Source organism: Mustela nivalis, assembly GCF_964662115.1.
Source record: "Mustela nivalis genome assembly, chromosome: 10".
Classification (NCBI taxonomy): Eukaryota; Metazoa; Chordata; class Mammalia; order Carnivora; family Mustelidae; genus Mustela; species Mustela nivalis.
The window spans coordinates 50,795,957-50,811,850 of NC_139029.1; the positions used below are offsets into that span (position 1 = coordinate 50,795,957).

The 15,894-nt window shown below is 46.2% G+C and overlaps 1 protein-coding gene across 1 annotated transcript in view; it reads left to right on the plus strand.

Annotated features, from left to right (window-relative positions):
• The first annotated feature begins 8,905 nt into the window (after positions 1-8,905).
• CACHD1 (cache domain containing 1) overlaps positions 8,906-15,894 on the plus strand; it is a 206,578-nt gene continuing 199,589 nt past the window's right edge. Inside the window, exon 1 of the mRNA XM_082687809.1 lies at positions 8,906-9,789. Within this exon, the coding sequence (XP_082543935.1) occupies positions 9,544-9,789 (246 nt within the window). The 5' untranslated portion in view covers positions 8,906-9,543. The remainder of the gene's footprint in view (positions 9,790-15,894) is intronic.

Genomic DNA, 15,894 nt, shown 5'->3' on the forward strand with positions numbered 1-15,894 from the left:
GGTCCACCATAGTTTAGCTCTGGGACACTAAAGGTGAGAGTCTGGGGTCAACAGTGGTCTTACATGGACCAGGGAAAACTTAGAGTGACTGGTGGCAGGTGAAATGAGAAGTCTTCGAGCTTGTTTTCGAATTTGCTTCCATTGCAAGGTTTGAGTACAGTGCTAAGGGCTCTTCTGGGCATTTGAGAGGGGGATAAAATACAAATAGGTATGTTCTTTTCTTTCCCCTATTCCTGACCCCTGGGGCTATCAGGTGAAATTATAATGCTCAGTACACACATCCACTCTGGTAGGACTGCTAAAATTCTCCAGAATTTGGGAATACATGAGTACTAAAGGAGGTCTGATCTGAAAAGCATCTGCCCTTTGTCAAACTCCTTACTTTCAGTCACTTGTTCTTACAGTTGCTGTTTCAGTGTCTGTCTTTGCCAGCAGGCTGTTAACTCGGAGGGTTGTGCCTGTCATATCCTTGCTCTCTAGCACGTATCAAAGTGCTGGTGTGAGTGAATGATAAAGATTTTACAAATCTGTATCCGGTTTGCCCCATTTACCACTGGGTTTCTCATGTAGTAATTCAAGTGCAAGTCAGTTGGATAACATTGATAAAATCTAAAATCTCTGCCATTCACGCATCTGATCATTCAAGATGTGTGATCGTTAGCTTCCTGTGTTTTGACTTTCATAGAGACACGTGTTTATGGCTCCACTTTTCTGAGCATTAGTTTCCTCCACTGCAAAATGGACTTGATAATAATATATATCTGGTATGATGAAGCAGGAGAGCACTGCAATTAGGAGTGATGGCCTGGATTTAAATAATTTAAATATTTAAATAATGACACCATCATAGAACAGCTATGAAACCTTTGGCAGCGAGCTCATTCTTGCTAAACCTCAGTTTCCTAATCTGTAATATGGGGATGGTTAGACCTCCTAAACACGGTCTTCACAAGAACAAAATAATCCATTGAAAACACAACAGTGCCTGGAATCTAGTGAGAGCTCAAATGTTAGCTATTAATATCATGTCTCATAGCTTTAGGGATTAAATGAGAAAATTCCGTTTAAAACACAGATCATCATTCTTAGAACTTTGTAAGCACACAAAAAGTGTTAGCTATTAATATCATTTCCATACATGGTCATCACTTCACTATGCAAACTACTGCGTTTGTATAACTCATTTCTTCTACTGTAGCCTTGATCTGTGGTTTAAATCTTGCATTGCTATTTTGCTTTGTATATTTCCAAGTCTTGCCTCCCTTGCCAGAGTGTAAACTCAGAGCAGTAGTGTAGCCTTTTGTGTCTAGTGGATGCTCGCCCTACAGTTAATCTGATTTGACGTACACATCATTCTATTACTCTTTTTCCTTTAAGATTTTATTTATTTATTTGAGAGAGAGAATGAGAGAGAGCATGAGAAGGGGGAGTGTCAGAGGGAGAAGCAGACTCCCTGCTGAGCAGGGACCCTGATGCAGGACTCGATCCTAGGACTCCAGGATCATGACCTGAGCTGAAGGCAGTTGTGCAACCAACTGAGCCACCCAGGCACCCTCATTCTATGACTCTTTTTTTTTAACCCCCCATTATATGACTCTTAAGTAGTTTCTAGAAAAAGTTTAAACTTTTGGTAAGATGGAAAGAACTATATTGTTTATTGTGTCCAATCAAAGCGTCACCAAGCTTATGGAAAGAAAGTCATCTGATTTCCGTATACAGAAATGACTAGCTAGCTAAGAGTCAAATCTTGTTCTTTGTTTCCTAAGACACCATTTAAGTTTATATTATTATTATAATTATTATGTTTATAAAAAGCCATGAGGGTTAAAGCTCTGGATATTCTTTTCGTCTTATTTTTGATACTAAGAACTTATATCACACTTTTCCTTAAGAAATTTCAACATTTTGATTAAAAATATTTAGATACTTTTGAGTTGCTATTTCAGTTCAGTCAATGAATGTGAGTTAAGTGTCCCTGCCTTAAATCCCATCCTCCACATAGCTACAGTGTAACTTTTCTAGAATGTGACTTCTCTACCTAGAAACCTTTCATAGTTCCCCAGCGCTCACAGAAGAATGTCCAAATCTTCACCAACCACATTGTCCAGTGCCCATTCCCACCTACTGCTATGGAAATCCCCAATTTCTAGTTCCTTTCTTTATATTTTGTTTTGGTGTTTGTAAATTTTTTAAATGCTTTTCTCTCTTCCAGGGATGTTTTCTTTTGGTCTGAGTAACCTCTACCTATTTTTGGTGACACTCCCGAGGCAACAGCTCCTCTAGGGAGCCCTCTCTGACTTCCCTCCTAGGTTAGATTAAATGCCCCTTCCATTGTACCTGATGTATAACCTCTTTCTCTAGAGCATTCCATGTTATATTCATTAATTCAATAACTATTTCTTGAGTACTTACTATGTGCAAGGTATTATTTCAAACATGAAGGATATGTTGACCTCCACCCACCCCCCCAACACATCACCAGTGTGCCTGGGTAGCTCAGGCAGTTAAGAGTCTGCCTTGGGCTCAGGTCCTGATCCTAGGGTCCTGGGATCGAGCCCCTCATCAGGCTCCCTGCTCAGTGGGGAGTCCGCTTCTCCTTCTGCTCCTCCCCACCCCCCAATGCTATGCTCTCTCTCAAGTAAATAAATTCTTTAAAAAAAAAAATCATCACTTTTATGGAGCTGGAAATAAAGCAAGTAAGCAAGCATACATGATGTTAGACGGCGTAAGTACAATGGAGAGGTAAGGTATAGGGAATTCCTGGAAGGAGGGATATAGGGGTTATAGTCTTAAATGGAACGGTGAGGGAAGGCCTCCTCAACCCCATTTGAATCCAGACTAGAAAAAGGTGATGTGGGGAGACAATTCCTTATGGATTTCTTGCATCTTTGCATGCCTTGTCAGCAAGGTACTAAGTGCCATATTACTCTGCATTATATTTGCCGTGATATTTGTTTAGTGAACAGCTTTGTCAGGTAGAGATAGTGTCTCTCTTTGAAGTAAGGGGAAAATTTTCCTTCTGTCCAGTACATTAAAGATATCTCCTTCCAGGGCAAAGAGCAGTTTTTGTTTTGTTTTGTTTTGTTTTGTTTTGTTTGCATTTCATTATAAATAAGATTTGGGTTACCTGGGCTCAGGGTTTCTCTTCTCCAGTGCAATACTGAAGGTGTCATCTGGCCTCTTCCTTTTCCAGAGAGAATTGGGGCTTGGAGAACTGGCACAAACGCTCCCCTCTGGCTACTGCTCTTGCTGAGTACTAAAGCCCTTTGTCTCTAGCCCCAGAGCCTCATGTCTTCTTGCCAGCCTCCTTGAGATTGGGGTAGGCTGACTTGTTGGCTTGCAAATGGGGTAAAGTCTCAGACTCTTCACAGTTTTTGACAGTGAAATGCAGATATCTGGAAAAAGAGCATTTAGGACACAGGGAAGAGCAGGTGGAAAGGCCCCGAGTCACTTGCCATACGTGATATTTTCCCTCTTAAAATTCTCTAACTTCTCCAATAACTATAAAGTTCTTAAGGACAACCCATCTCACTCATCTTTGTATCCCTAGTAAAACTACGAGTACATAGCAAATTCTCAATAATGTTTGTGATATTAACAAGAACAAATAGTTGTCCCTCAGAAATCAGAATGTTTCTTTGGCAGGGGTCTACTGGTACCAAGTATTATTTCCTTTCTTTTTTCTTATTTAGAGAAAGGCACATGATAGAGAGGCGGAAGAACTGAATTTGGAGTCAAGCTGGGTTTTCATTCCAGCTCTGCAGCTTACTAGCCTATAACCTTAGGCTACTTACTTAAACTTTCTGAGTCTCAGCTTCCCTGTGTGTGAAATCATAATAATAATCTTGTCTTCTCTGTCTTGATGCTGAAGCTGAAAAAGCATAGGGAACATACTAAGTGCTCAAGAAATATGTTGTGCCATATAGAGTGCCAAACCCAAGGTCGGGTTCTGAAGTTCATATCTATTACTATTATTCAGTCTTTGCTAGCTCCCCATCTGAAGGGGAAATGGGAAATCTGAGAATTTTTAAAATCACTTGGAAGAATATGAAAACCGAGGATGGTCTGCATTCTGAGATTCTGTCTAGACCATTAGCCATTTCCATTCATTTAGCAATAAAACACATTTGCTGAGATCTGAAGTCCTGTGGAAGTTAATGAGCAAGTGCTAGAATCTGCCCTTGGGGTTACCTCTCCTATTCTCTTGAGCTCCCTAGTTCACAGGTTCAGTGTAGTCTGCAGCCAATTATTGTTTTGAATGGAGGCCTGCCAGCAGCATTAGGTGGAGAATTTGTTGCAAAGTTGGGCTTTGTTTTCACTTTGGAGCATGCAAGGGGGAATTGTGGTGGCTTAGAAACTCCATACCACAGTTGCAGAAATCTTCAAGAGTTCCTCAAAGCAGTTTGACATGGAGTTTTTCTGTGTTGAGAATCTTAGCCAATGAGTACCATGAACTGGTCCATCATTGAAGTGGCTTGGTACCTTCCCAAATATGGAAGAGCAGCCAGTGTGATGAGGAATCTTGGGCTGTTCATTTTTGGTAGTCAGGGAACAAAATGGTTTGTGCTCCTCTTTGTACGCAGTGAATGATTCATAGATTTTCTTAAAAATCTTTCCCCTTGTGGTGCCTGGGTGGCTCAGTCGGTTGAGTGTCAGACTCTTGGTTTTCCCCGGGGTCATGATCTCAGGGTTGTGGGATTAAGCCTGAGTCTGGCACTGAGCTCAGTGGGGGGTCTGCTTGAGATTCTCTCCCTCCATCTTCCCTTGCCCCTTCCCCACATGCGTGCACACTCTCTCTATGTCTCCGTGTCAAATAAATAAATTTTTCTGGGGGAAAAAAATCTTTCCCCAATTCTTTGTTCCTACATTATTTGGGTCTGTGGCACTCTGTGGCAGTGAGGGTAGCCGACACCATCCCTGATAGGTGATTCTGCTGATGTGGTTGTAGACCTTACTCTGAGAAACATTGTGTGCTCACTTGGGCAGTACGTATGCTACAAATGGAATGGTGCAGAGAAGATTAGCATGGCCCTGTGCAAGGAGAAACATTAAGATGGAGAAAACAGGGGCACCTGGGTGGCTCAGTGGTTTAAGCCGCTGCCTTCGGCTCGGGTCATGATCTCGGGGTCCTGGGATCGAGTCCTGCATCGGGCTTTCTGCTCAGCAGGGAGCCTGCTTCCTTCTCTCTCTCTGCCTGCCTCTCTGTCTACTGTGATCTCTGTCAAATAAACAAATAAAATCTTTAAAAAAAAAAAAAAAGATGGAGAAAACAGAGTTGCAAATGGACAATTACACGGTCATATGTTAAGTGCTGGAACTTCCGGGGAGGAAACAAGCAATGAACAGGTGTTTTTGTCAAAAAACAGAGAAGCATACAGGAGCACGCTAATGAGAAGGTATAGCCCATCAGGCAAGTTTTGTGGTGATCTACAGTCCTAAGGACAGCTGTGGCCTACCTGCCCATCTTTTTATCATTTTTTTTTTAAGTTCAAAGAGCTGCATAGTCAGTAGAGTCTTCACTGTATAGAATAAATGATGGAAGATGATTACTAGTCATAGTCTTCACTATATAGAATAGATGATTGAACTTGATCCTTAGAGTTACCTTAAAACAAAGGGGAAGGAAAAAGGAGTCTCTTATTAATAGAACACGTGGACTGGAATTAGAGCCAGAGAGTTAGTTCTAGGTCTTGGTGATATCTCTTGTAAGGCAGGCGTTCTATATATTCCATTCTCTTTTCTTTCCAGGTGACGTTCTTCATTCATTTGTGATGTTTGCGCCTTCCTAGCTTCAGTGTGCAGACTCATACCCACTGTTTATTGGGTGGTTCTATGTATTAAGTGCTATGTAGATACAGCTCTACATTTCCTACAATATGTACTATGGGACTCAAGGCTTCTATGACTCCTTATGTCCTTTTTGTTTCAACTACTACTTCTACCTGCTTTTCCTCTTAGTAGTTTGTAAATTTTTGAGAATAAAAATTCGTTTGACCCACCTAATGTTTTTGTCATACCATGGCATGTGATAGATTGGCTGCCTTCATGTCACATTCCCACCCAGGTCCAATCAGTTACCACCACCGCCTAGACCCCCTCCCCACTCGAAGACAATCAACTAATGCTGAGCGGGGTCAATGGTGGGACAATTTCACTTATACGGGCTGGGGACATTAAGAATTAGTAGTTTATCAGTCAAAAACTTTTATTTGGCTATCACATACCAGGGTACATGTGTGAATATTCTGACACCAGACTAGTAGCTCAGAGTTTGCTATCTGGTGTTTAAAGACCCAGGTTTGCACATTGGTACCACCATCTAAAAGTTGTATTATCCTGGACAAATGACTTTCTCTGAGACGTTTCTCCATTGGCAACATAGAAGATATCACATGGCTCTTCCTGGGGATTGAGAATCTCTTGGGTATAGACGCTGCGCGAAATGTTTGAGCTCCAGAATGACTGAGTTACCATCCTGGGGAGTTTTGTTTGCAGTCTAATAGCAAGCAGTTCAAAAGATTCTTTTGGTAGGGGGAGGTCCTGCGTAGTGCAGGACCAGCGCTCCTCTACCAGTTTCACTTCAGTAAACTTGGGATGGAGCACAGGCTTTGCTGTTCAAGAGTTGCCTCAAGGCTGCAGGTGGTGGTGGACCTAATGAGAAACATTAGGATGGAGAAAAGACTTTCAAAGGGATAATCACAATGCTCCTTGTTAAATGCTGCAGAGTGGCTTCAGTAAGCCCAGAAGGACCAGAGCACAGAGAGCTTGTTTATTGTGTTTACTTTATTTCGCTGTGATGGGGCATCAGAAATGATTAGGTTACTGAGTGACAAGTTCAGATTTGACTTTTAGAAGGATGACTTTGGTTTCAGTGTGAAGAATAGAATGATGGGGGTAAGAGGGACTGCATGAAGACTGGGGAGGAGGTGGTGGTCCTAATGCAGGTCAGCTGTGATAGGAAGTGACAGAAGTGACTATTGGGATACAGCTATTGGGATACAGGTGGAGTGCCAGGATGGCCAGGAGACAGGCTCGGACCTGGGGGGGGGGGGTAGGTAATCAGATGCAGATTTACGTGGAGAATGAGGGAAAGCAGTAATGAGTTTTAGGTATAGCTATTAGAAAAACTAGTGAACAGTTGGAAAAATGGAAATCCAGCTCAAAGGGAAGATTAAGTTTTGTTTAGAAGTTTGTAAAAATCTGATGTCTGGATGATAACTGAAGATGCAAGTGTATAGGAGAGTTCTCAAAAAGAAACTTGGAGCGAAGAAAGGGGACATAGAATTAGAATTTCAAGAAATAGGACCCCAAGAAATACTACTATACAAAGGATAGGCAAAGAAAGAGAAGCCATTTTGAAGGAGTTTCAAAAAACTAGCTTAGAGATGTGTGAGAAGTTTGGTGACGTAACCTTGAAGAATCCAGTACAAAAAACATTAATAATGCTAAGTGACATTGTTTTGTTTTTTTTTCTCCCGTTTATCACGTGGACTAAAATGGTTTGTTTCATTGCCTCCATGTGCAATAATATAACTAAAAACAACTGACAGGATCATTTCTCTGCCAAATGTCAATTCAATGCTGGGGATAGAACAGGTAGATATTTTTTTTATCCTATCATTAAGTAAAGCTTGATTTTTACAGCACCTACTTTATGCTTGGTACTGAGCTAAGTGTGGATGATGGAGAGGTGGATTGGTCTCTGCCCTCACCAAGCTTACTTTAGTTCTAGCACGTGCAAGTTATGTTAAACAAACATCACAGATACTAAGTGATGGGGCGGCAGGAGTCTGACGTCCCTGTCTCAAGGGAGGATAGGGTGAAAAGTGTCTCAAAACGAAAACAAACAGTATAGGAGACCACACTGAATAGGTGGCCATTTAATACAATGTAATACAAAGAAGTACAACAGGTTTTACTACAAAGTGCAAAAGAGCACTAAATCCAGGTCCTAGTCCTACTACCACCCCAACTAGGTATCCCTAGGCATGTGCCTTCACCTTCTGGGACATGGCTCTGTTCTCTAGGAACTTTGGAGCAGCAACCTCACGCTTGGAAGGATGAAGGGCGGTCTTAGCATACCCTTTCCCCACTCCAAGCAGCCACTTGTTCCAGGTACTTCCAACAGGTGATTTGGAAGGCTCTCAGAGAGCCTGAGCCAGGAGTAAATAGGAAGGTTAACCTTGCCTCCCCATGCTCCGCAGATGTGTGGGGCCAGCTCCCGTTCGGGAGCTTTGGGGGTTTTGTTTTGTTTTTGATGGGATCAGATGGTTCATTTCAAAAGAGGGAAAGAACTATGTCATATTTAAGAGCAAGATCCTTGGAATCAGACGTGCTTAATTTCTGGATCTGCCTCTTGTCCCCTGGGTGACCTTCTGCAATTTATTCCACCTCTCTTAGCCTCGGTCTATTACCTAAAAACTTAGGATAAAGATACCTCATAGGGATGTGGTGGCATTAAAGGCTATTGTATACAACCCCTGGAGCACAGTGCCGGGCACACAGTAGCTGGTTAAATAAAAGAAACCTGTTGGTCCGTCGAGTGATTGTTACCAATGACACCGAAAAGAAGCAACGGACGCACAAACGGCGGTCCCCTCCTTCTCAAGCTCTGCCCGGCAGAAAGCCGGCGTCCCAGGACTTAAAGGGACATTGGAGGGAACGTGGAACGGGTGGGACCCCGGAGTCCGTCGCATTGGTGATGGCGGTGAGAGCTGGGGTGGGTCGCTGTCCCCGGCCACGAGAAGGTCCGAGGGACTCCACCCCCGGTAAGGCCGGTACCGGGGCAGCGAGCCGGCTCTCCGGCCCTCGGCGTCCGGGGGGCCGGTTCTAAGGCGGGAGCCAGGGCAAGAGAGGAGGGGCGACTGGGGGAATTTCCCCGCCTCTCTCGCTCCTTCCATAAATCACCGCCGCAGCGGCCGCGGCCGCGCCGGGAAGTGCACGGAGCCGGAGTGCAGCGTGGTGGCACCAGACGCCTCCCTTTCCCCCCACCGCTTGCTTGCTTGCTTTCTCTCAGTTTTTTTTTTTTTGTTGTTGTTGTTTTTGTGTGTGCGCGCGTGTGTTTTAAGCCTCCCCTCTTCCTCCTTGGTCGGGTGCCTGCCCAGCCTCGTAGCTCGGGCGCCGCTCCTCCTCCGCCGGTGCCGCCGCCCGTCCTCGCCGCCTCTGCCTCGCCGCGCCGGGACTCGGGGGAAGCGAAAGCTCGGCGGCTCGCCGCTCCCACTGTCAGCCCCGCGGCCCGCGCGCCGCCACCCTCCGAGACCGGAGCCGCGCCGGGCCGCGCCGGCGCCCAGGTCCCTGGGAGCGCTCGGGCGGCCGCTTCCTCTCCCGCCCGCCGCCAGAGCCCGGCGATGGTGGCCGCCCGCGCTCCCGCGCTGTAGCCGGGCGCCCCCTAAGTTTGGGAGCCGCCGCGGCGCGCGGAGGCGTCTGCAGCAGGACAAGAAAGTTTTGCGGGGTGCGCCGAGCGGGCCCTGGGCGCACCTCCCGTTTCTCCCTCCCCGCTTCCCGGCGCCTTGAGCCCGTCGGCGGGGAGTGGGGGGAGGCAGCATGGCCCGCGAGCCCGAGGAGGAGGAGACGGCGGGGGCGGCTGCCCTGGCCCGCGGCTGCCGGGGCTCGTCCGGCCCGGCTGGGGCCCGGGCGCGGCGGCCGCCCCTCTGGCTGCTTTGCCTGGGCGCGTGCTGGCTGCTGGGCGCCGTGGCCGACGCCGACTTCTCCATCCTGGACGAGGCGCAAGTGCTGGCGAGCCAGATGCGGAGGCTGGCGGCCGAGGAACTGGGGGTCGTCACTATGCAGGTAAGTGGCCCTTTTTGCGCCCCCCGAACTTGCCAGACATCTTGCCTTTTTCCTATACGAAGACCCCGGCCCCATTCTCCAGTACAGGTCCTACTGACCACGCACAGACCTCTCTGGTCTGTACGCAGCCCCCTTTCCGCCAGACGCCTCTGCTCAGACTTCCCCTCACCCCCCGACTGCATACCAACTCCTCTTTCAAGCACACAGGTACCTCTCCCTTTCTCCTCTGCAGAGGCTCCTGCCCTTTGCACGGAACCCACTCTACGCCCCCCCCCCCCAGGTCCTTTATCTCAGCGAGGGTTCAGTGGTTCCTTCGAATCCTCTTCCCTAATTTGAACGTATTCCACACCCCCCCCCCCGCCCCCCCGCCCGGCTCAGTCGTGTTTTCACCCTCCTGACCCTGCAAACTCCCCTTCGTTCTTTGTGTACCCATTCCGGGGCAGCCCCGCCTGGCTCCAACGATTTTCCTTCCCTACCCCACGCCCTTGACCACCTCCCTGTGTCCCCCAGACCAAGGGGCATGGATGGGCGCCGGAAAGGAAGGAAGGCACCGCAGCGTGCGCAGCTGCTCCCGGGCCACCTGGGTCCCGGCGGAGAGCGGCCTCGGTAGTGGACTCTGAGGTCCCTTTCCCCGCTAGGGTGCATTGGGGGGAGGGGCTGGCCTGGTAGATTCGCGACTCCGGTTCCGTGTGAGGGACTTTTCTTACTGCTTTCCGCTGTTGCTTGCTGTTGTTTGCGCACTGTCCGCTGTATGATTTTTGTTGTGTGTGTGCTTTTGGAGAGGGGGGGTGGAAAAAGGGAATGGTGAATGGTAAGGTTTCCATTTCTCTAGAATGTTTACCATATTGGCCCTCCCCAGTGAAGGAAGGGGCTTACAGAAAGATTGTCCGTGGCTAAGAAGGAATCCTGAAGGTGATACTAGTAACAGTAGTAAAAATTGCTAAACAGCAACCACCTGGAGATTCTACCCTGCCATTATTATTATTATTATTATTATTATTATTATTATGCCAGAAAGGCCCAGTCGATTAGGAGAGGTTGAGGTGACCTTAAGAGTCTGAAACCTTTGCTATAACATTCTTCCGTTAAATAACCTTATTCCCTTATGCATTCTAACAATAATAATGGTGATAAATGTGGTCTTCGAAAGAGCGAAGTTTCCAGGAATGTGCTCTCGGAATAGGTTTCTGATTTCGATTCTACTGTGACCACCCTTCCACCTCCGACCGGGGGAGGTGTTTTGAGTCACTTTGGGATTCAGGTTTCCGATGTCTACCCCCCCTCCCCTTTAAAGCCTTTCTCCCTACGATGCCTACCCCCTCATCCTTGAGTCTTCTCTCAGAATGATACAATTTTCCTAAAGCCACTCCTTTAGACCTTTTCCACAGTAGTGAAAGAGGTTGGGCTTTTTGTTTTGTTTTTAGGTGAGATTGAGGAGTGGATGGTTTGCTTGAAAGGTAATTCTGTATTTGCAGACACCCGGCCACAAAGTGCAATAGAGTCGGATATTTTTGTCATTTGCATAACAATAGGCAAGCCTTTAGGATACATCATTTAGTTGCCCTTTTCTGTGGAGGTTTTTCAGGTTCAGGTTCTGTTAGCCTTTTTCCACATGCGTTTTCTGATGTTTGTTGAGAGTTCTTAGGAGCCAAGTGACTTTTAGGGGAAATGGAACTAAAATGTTAGGAAGGAACTAAGATACCCCCCTCCTCCCAGTGGTGAATGTTTCAATTCAGAGCCCAAGCAGTTATGTTTTTGCATAGTGACACTTTTTTAAATAAAGGACGCCTAATGTGTTTGAGTTTCAGACTGTTTGTAAGATTAGGAGGCATTTGTTACCTTCACCCCATCGCTAGGGCTGGACCAGGGGTTGTAAGCCCCCCCCAGCCCCTTCCCTGTGTAAACTGAGGACTTGGCTTTTTCTAAGATGGTGACAGCAGTTTTACTGTTTCTCACCCGATCCTTGACAAAAGGTGAAATTGGATCCCAACACATTGTCATTCAGGTAGGGATCCAAAGCAAATGTACTTTTAAAAGGCTTCCCTGTTGAAAAGGAGACACTTTGGAAGAAAAGCTCTGATCTGTGGGGGGTTGGTACCCAAATGGCCCTGTATCTCCTCCCTACTGGCCTCTTTCTAGCACCTTTGCAACCTCATTGTGGAAACTGGCCTCCCGGGGACAGGGTTTTGTCTGGCAAAATGTGAAGTGGCTTCTCTCCTTTTTTGAAAGGAGAAGCACATACTGTATTTAAATTCCTCTCCTTGAGCTGTACATTGATCTGCCACTTGCCTCCATCTGGGAAAATTGGGGAAAGAGTCTCTTTTTAATTTTGTTAGACTGCCAGCTTTTGCGGGGAGGAATACTTGTAAAATGAAATCTAAGGCGGGTTAGATTTTTTTGGCCCTTAGAACAAAGATTTGGAGCCTCACATTTTCCTCTGTAAACCTCTGGGATTTGTTCAATGGGTCTGAAATTACGTGGGTTTAGGTATTTAAAGTGCAGATTATAGAGTCCTCCCTTGTGGAATGTTGGATTTTATAGCCGTAAAGCTATTCTGTCATTCAGAGGTAGGGTAGCCTCTTGTGGGTGTTTAAGGGCGGGCAGGGTCAGACTTCCATATGTAGATGGAAGGGGGTGGGGAGAAGATGGGCAGATATGAGGGGTTCTGGGGAGAGCTTAGGTCTCTTAGCAAGGAAGAAAAATATTCCCGCTCAGTTAAGGATCATTTGACCTTGGCATTTGGAGCACAGTGCAGACCTTTGAGGAGAGCACCACATTGATGAGAAACTTTCGGCAGGTCAGTTTACACGCAAAAAGCCTATTTTCAGACTTCTAAATCCCTTCTGCTGCAGAAATTCTGCAAAGACCATTTTTTAATTTTGAGAAATTGCGAAGCAGCCCTCAAATGGGGCCTGTTGCAGCATTTCCAATGGCAACACACACTGCTCATGGGAGGTAGCAAGGAGTAGTTTTTCAAAAACAAAAATCAGGCCTTCTTTCAGTGCCGTAGTTTCCCGTGGCATAGCTGTTGTGTTTGCTGATAGACCCCTTCAAACCGTCCCCTCTACCTTAAAGATTTTCTTGGAAAGGCTTTCTTGTGAAGTCTGCTGACTCTTGGGTTGGGTGTTTTTTGTTTGTTTTTTCCATTCATTTTTGGTAATGGACAAAATAAAGATCTTTTTTATTAACATATAATGTATTGTTTGCTTTGGGGGTACAGGTCTGTGAATCATCAGTCTTACAATTCACAGCACTCACCATAGCACATACCCTCCCCAGTGTCCATTACCCAGCCATCCTATCCCTCCCCCCCAATTCCCCAGCAACCCTCAGTTTTTTCCTGAGGTTAAGAGTCTCTCATGGTTTGTATCCCTCCCTGGTCCCATCTTGTTTCATTTTTCCCTCCGTTACCCCCATGACCCTCTGCCTTGCCTCTCAAATTCCTCATATCAGTGAGATCATGTAATAATTGTCTTTCTCTGATTGACTAAAATACAAAATATTTTAAAGGATTTGCACACCAACTAATTTTGCCAATGCTCTGGGAAAGCTGCTACTGAATAATACCCCCCCCCCCGCGCCCCCCGCGCCCCCCGCGCGGACCATGGCAGCAGACATCCTACATCATCAGCAAAAGTCAAAAACCTAATCATCATCTCCTCCGGTGTCTAGTGGAGTGAAGCCATCAACAGTGAGATGTGGGGAGCAGAGTGGCTATAGCAAGGCAGATGGGTTTCTGCCCATTTGCTCCTACAACAAGTTTTTTTATCAAGCAGCATCTTGGAGTGGAAAGGACTTGACATTGACCATTTGGAGGCCTGGGTTCAGCTCTGCCACTTAGAAGTTGGGTGATCTTTATCTGTAAGACTGGGGATGATGGTTCCTCCTAGAGATTGGTTCTGTGAACTTAATGGAAATAGTACACGTGAAGGCATTTGCTCACATGAAGCTGGGGCTGGGAAGTGTTGGCGAATGCGAATGCGGTGGTTCTTAAATGGAGAACTATTAATTGAAAGCTTACTGTGCACAGAACCCTGTGCTAGGTGTTGAAGGGATTTACAGGGAGGTATTTGGCATAGCCCCTGGAGGAGTTTGTAATCCAGAGGAGGAGGGAAGATTGCTCAGGGAAAATGGTTAAATAATAATTTCCGCTTGTGAGAAGGCCTATCTGGCTCTGGCAGCCATTTCACCAGGCACTTATAAGGCCCATTTAACATTATATGACAATACAGGCTTCTTAACAGCAAGGGCCTGGCACCTGGCCAGTGTGCCTGCCTTGATTGTAGCTCTAACACAGCTCTGCTGGGCTGGGCATAGTCACTGTGAACTTGACAGACACACCAGCAGGTTGGTCAGACAGCTGCTGTTTGGGGCCTGGAAGGTGGGGGTTGGGAGGTGGGGTGGGATGGGCCAGAAGTACCAGAAGCACACACTAGAGCTTAACTCCAGTTGGAGCAAGAGCAGCATCCAGGACAGATGCGACTTTAGGAACTGAAGGGCTCAGCCGGGCTGAGGTGCTATTTGAAAATCTAAAGCGAAGTTGGAAATGGGCGGCTGCTGCTGAAAGTGAAAGGGAAGGCCTTTGTAGGTACCAGGACAGCATCGCCTAAAGGCATTGTTCATTTTGCATACATTTAGCAAGCTTTGGGCAGGGGGCTTCTTGGCAGTGAAGGGCGGTAGGTTAGACTTCGCTGGAAATATAAGGAGGATGCCACTCAGAACTGATGATGGAGACCAGTAGGAAAAGACACGTTCTGGTCTGGGGGGCTGGCAAGAGGCAGAAGCGGTGGAATGCACAGAAAGGTCAGTCCTGAAAGTCAGTCTCAAACACGAAGGCTGACCAAATCAGGAGTTCACTGAACAGTTCTCATACTCTTTGGTGGCACTGGACAGAGTAGTGGGTATCCTGAAGCCCTGAATAGGAATGGGTGAGGACTCTTGGACCTCTTTATATGGCATCTTAGCTTACTGGCCGCCACCCAGGAGCTTCTGTGGTTCTTGGACTCAAGCATCTTGGTGTTTGCAGTTAGTTTAGGTTAGATGTGTATTTTTCCCTAAATCCTATCTATTGTACCAGGAATGGCATACTTCAGGATAATTGGAATATGTGCTTAAGCATTATTGAATGTCTTATGGGGTGAGAAATCATTTCTAGTTGCAAATAATGTGGTTTTTAGTCTATGCCCTATGTACAATATAAGCGCTAGCAGGGAAAACTGCCTTACTCTCTTCTGAAACTGAGTATCTGGAGTAGAGGAAAACTGACCATTGATAGATGACTCTGAGTTGAACTTGGTAAGAGTGAGCCAAGGAAAAGCATGTTGAATGACTTCTGGTGGACTATCCTTGTTGTGCTTAATACTCTGTCCACTTCCGCTCCACTAATACCTGTCTTAGTTGGCATCGAGCCTGTGCTTCTATTTTTCCTGCCAGTCCTGCTTGAGCCTGGAGGTGTGTGGGGGAGGGGGAGGGGAGGGTTTCACACCTTATAACTTGGTGCTATTTCTGGTTGCTGCTTGAGGAGTTCCTTCCTTGAGCTTAAGTGGATGAGCAGACAGGAACCTTGCAGAACTCTGGAATTCTGGTATTATATGCAGTGGGATTTATTTTGGATCTGCTTTCACCTGGTGTAAAAAAACACTGAAATTCAAAGTAGGAAGGGGCAATAGAAGCAACAGTTTGACTCAGCCAAGTATATTCATGTTGACTTTCAGAATGTTGTTAAATTGCTCTCAACATTAGTGTCTTCATGCTTCACGCATTCTAGTGTTTGTTAATGACTGGAAATAGGTATTAAAAGATAAGTGTCTAGCACAAGGTCTAACATAGGAACAGTTGGTAAATGGAAGTACAGGACTGTCTTTTTAGTGTCTGGGCACAGAACCTGGAAGGCAACAAACATGTAGCAAACTCAAGTCTTCAGAAGCTGCAGATTTCAATGTGGTCAGTCCTTTGTCCCAGGAGTTGCCGAAGTAAGGGTGTAGGAAAAGTAGGAAAAGACACGTTCTGATCTGGGGGGCTGGCAAGATGTGCTGCACAACCATCCTTTGAGGTTCTTAATAGTATGGACTTTTAAACTTTTCATTACAAAGATTTGGAGGAAAA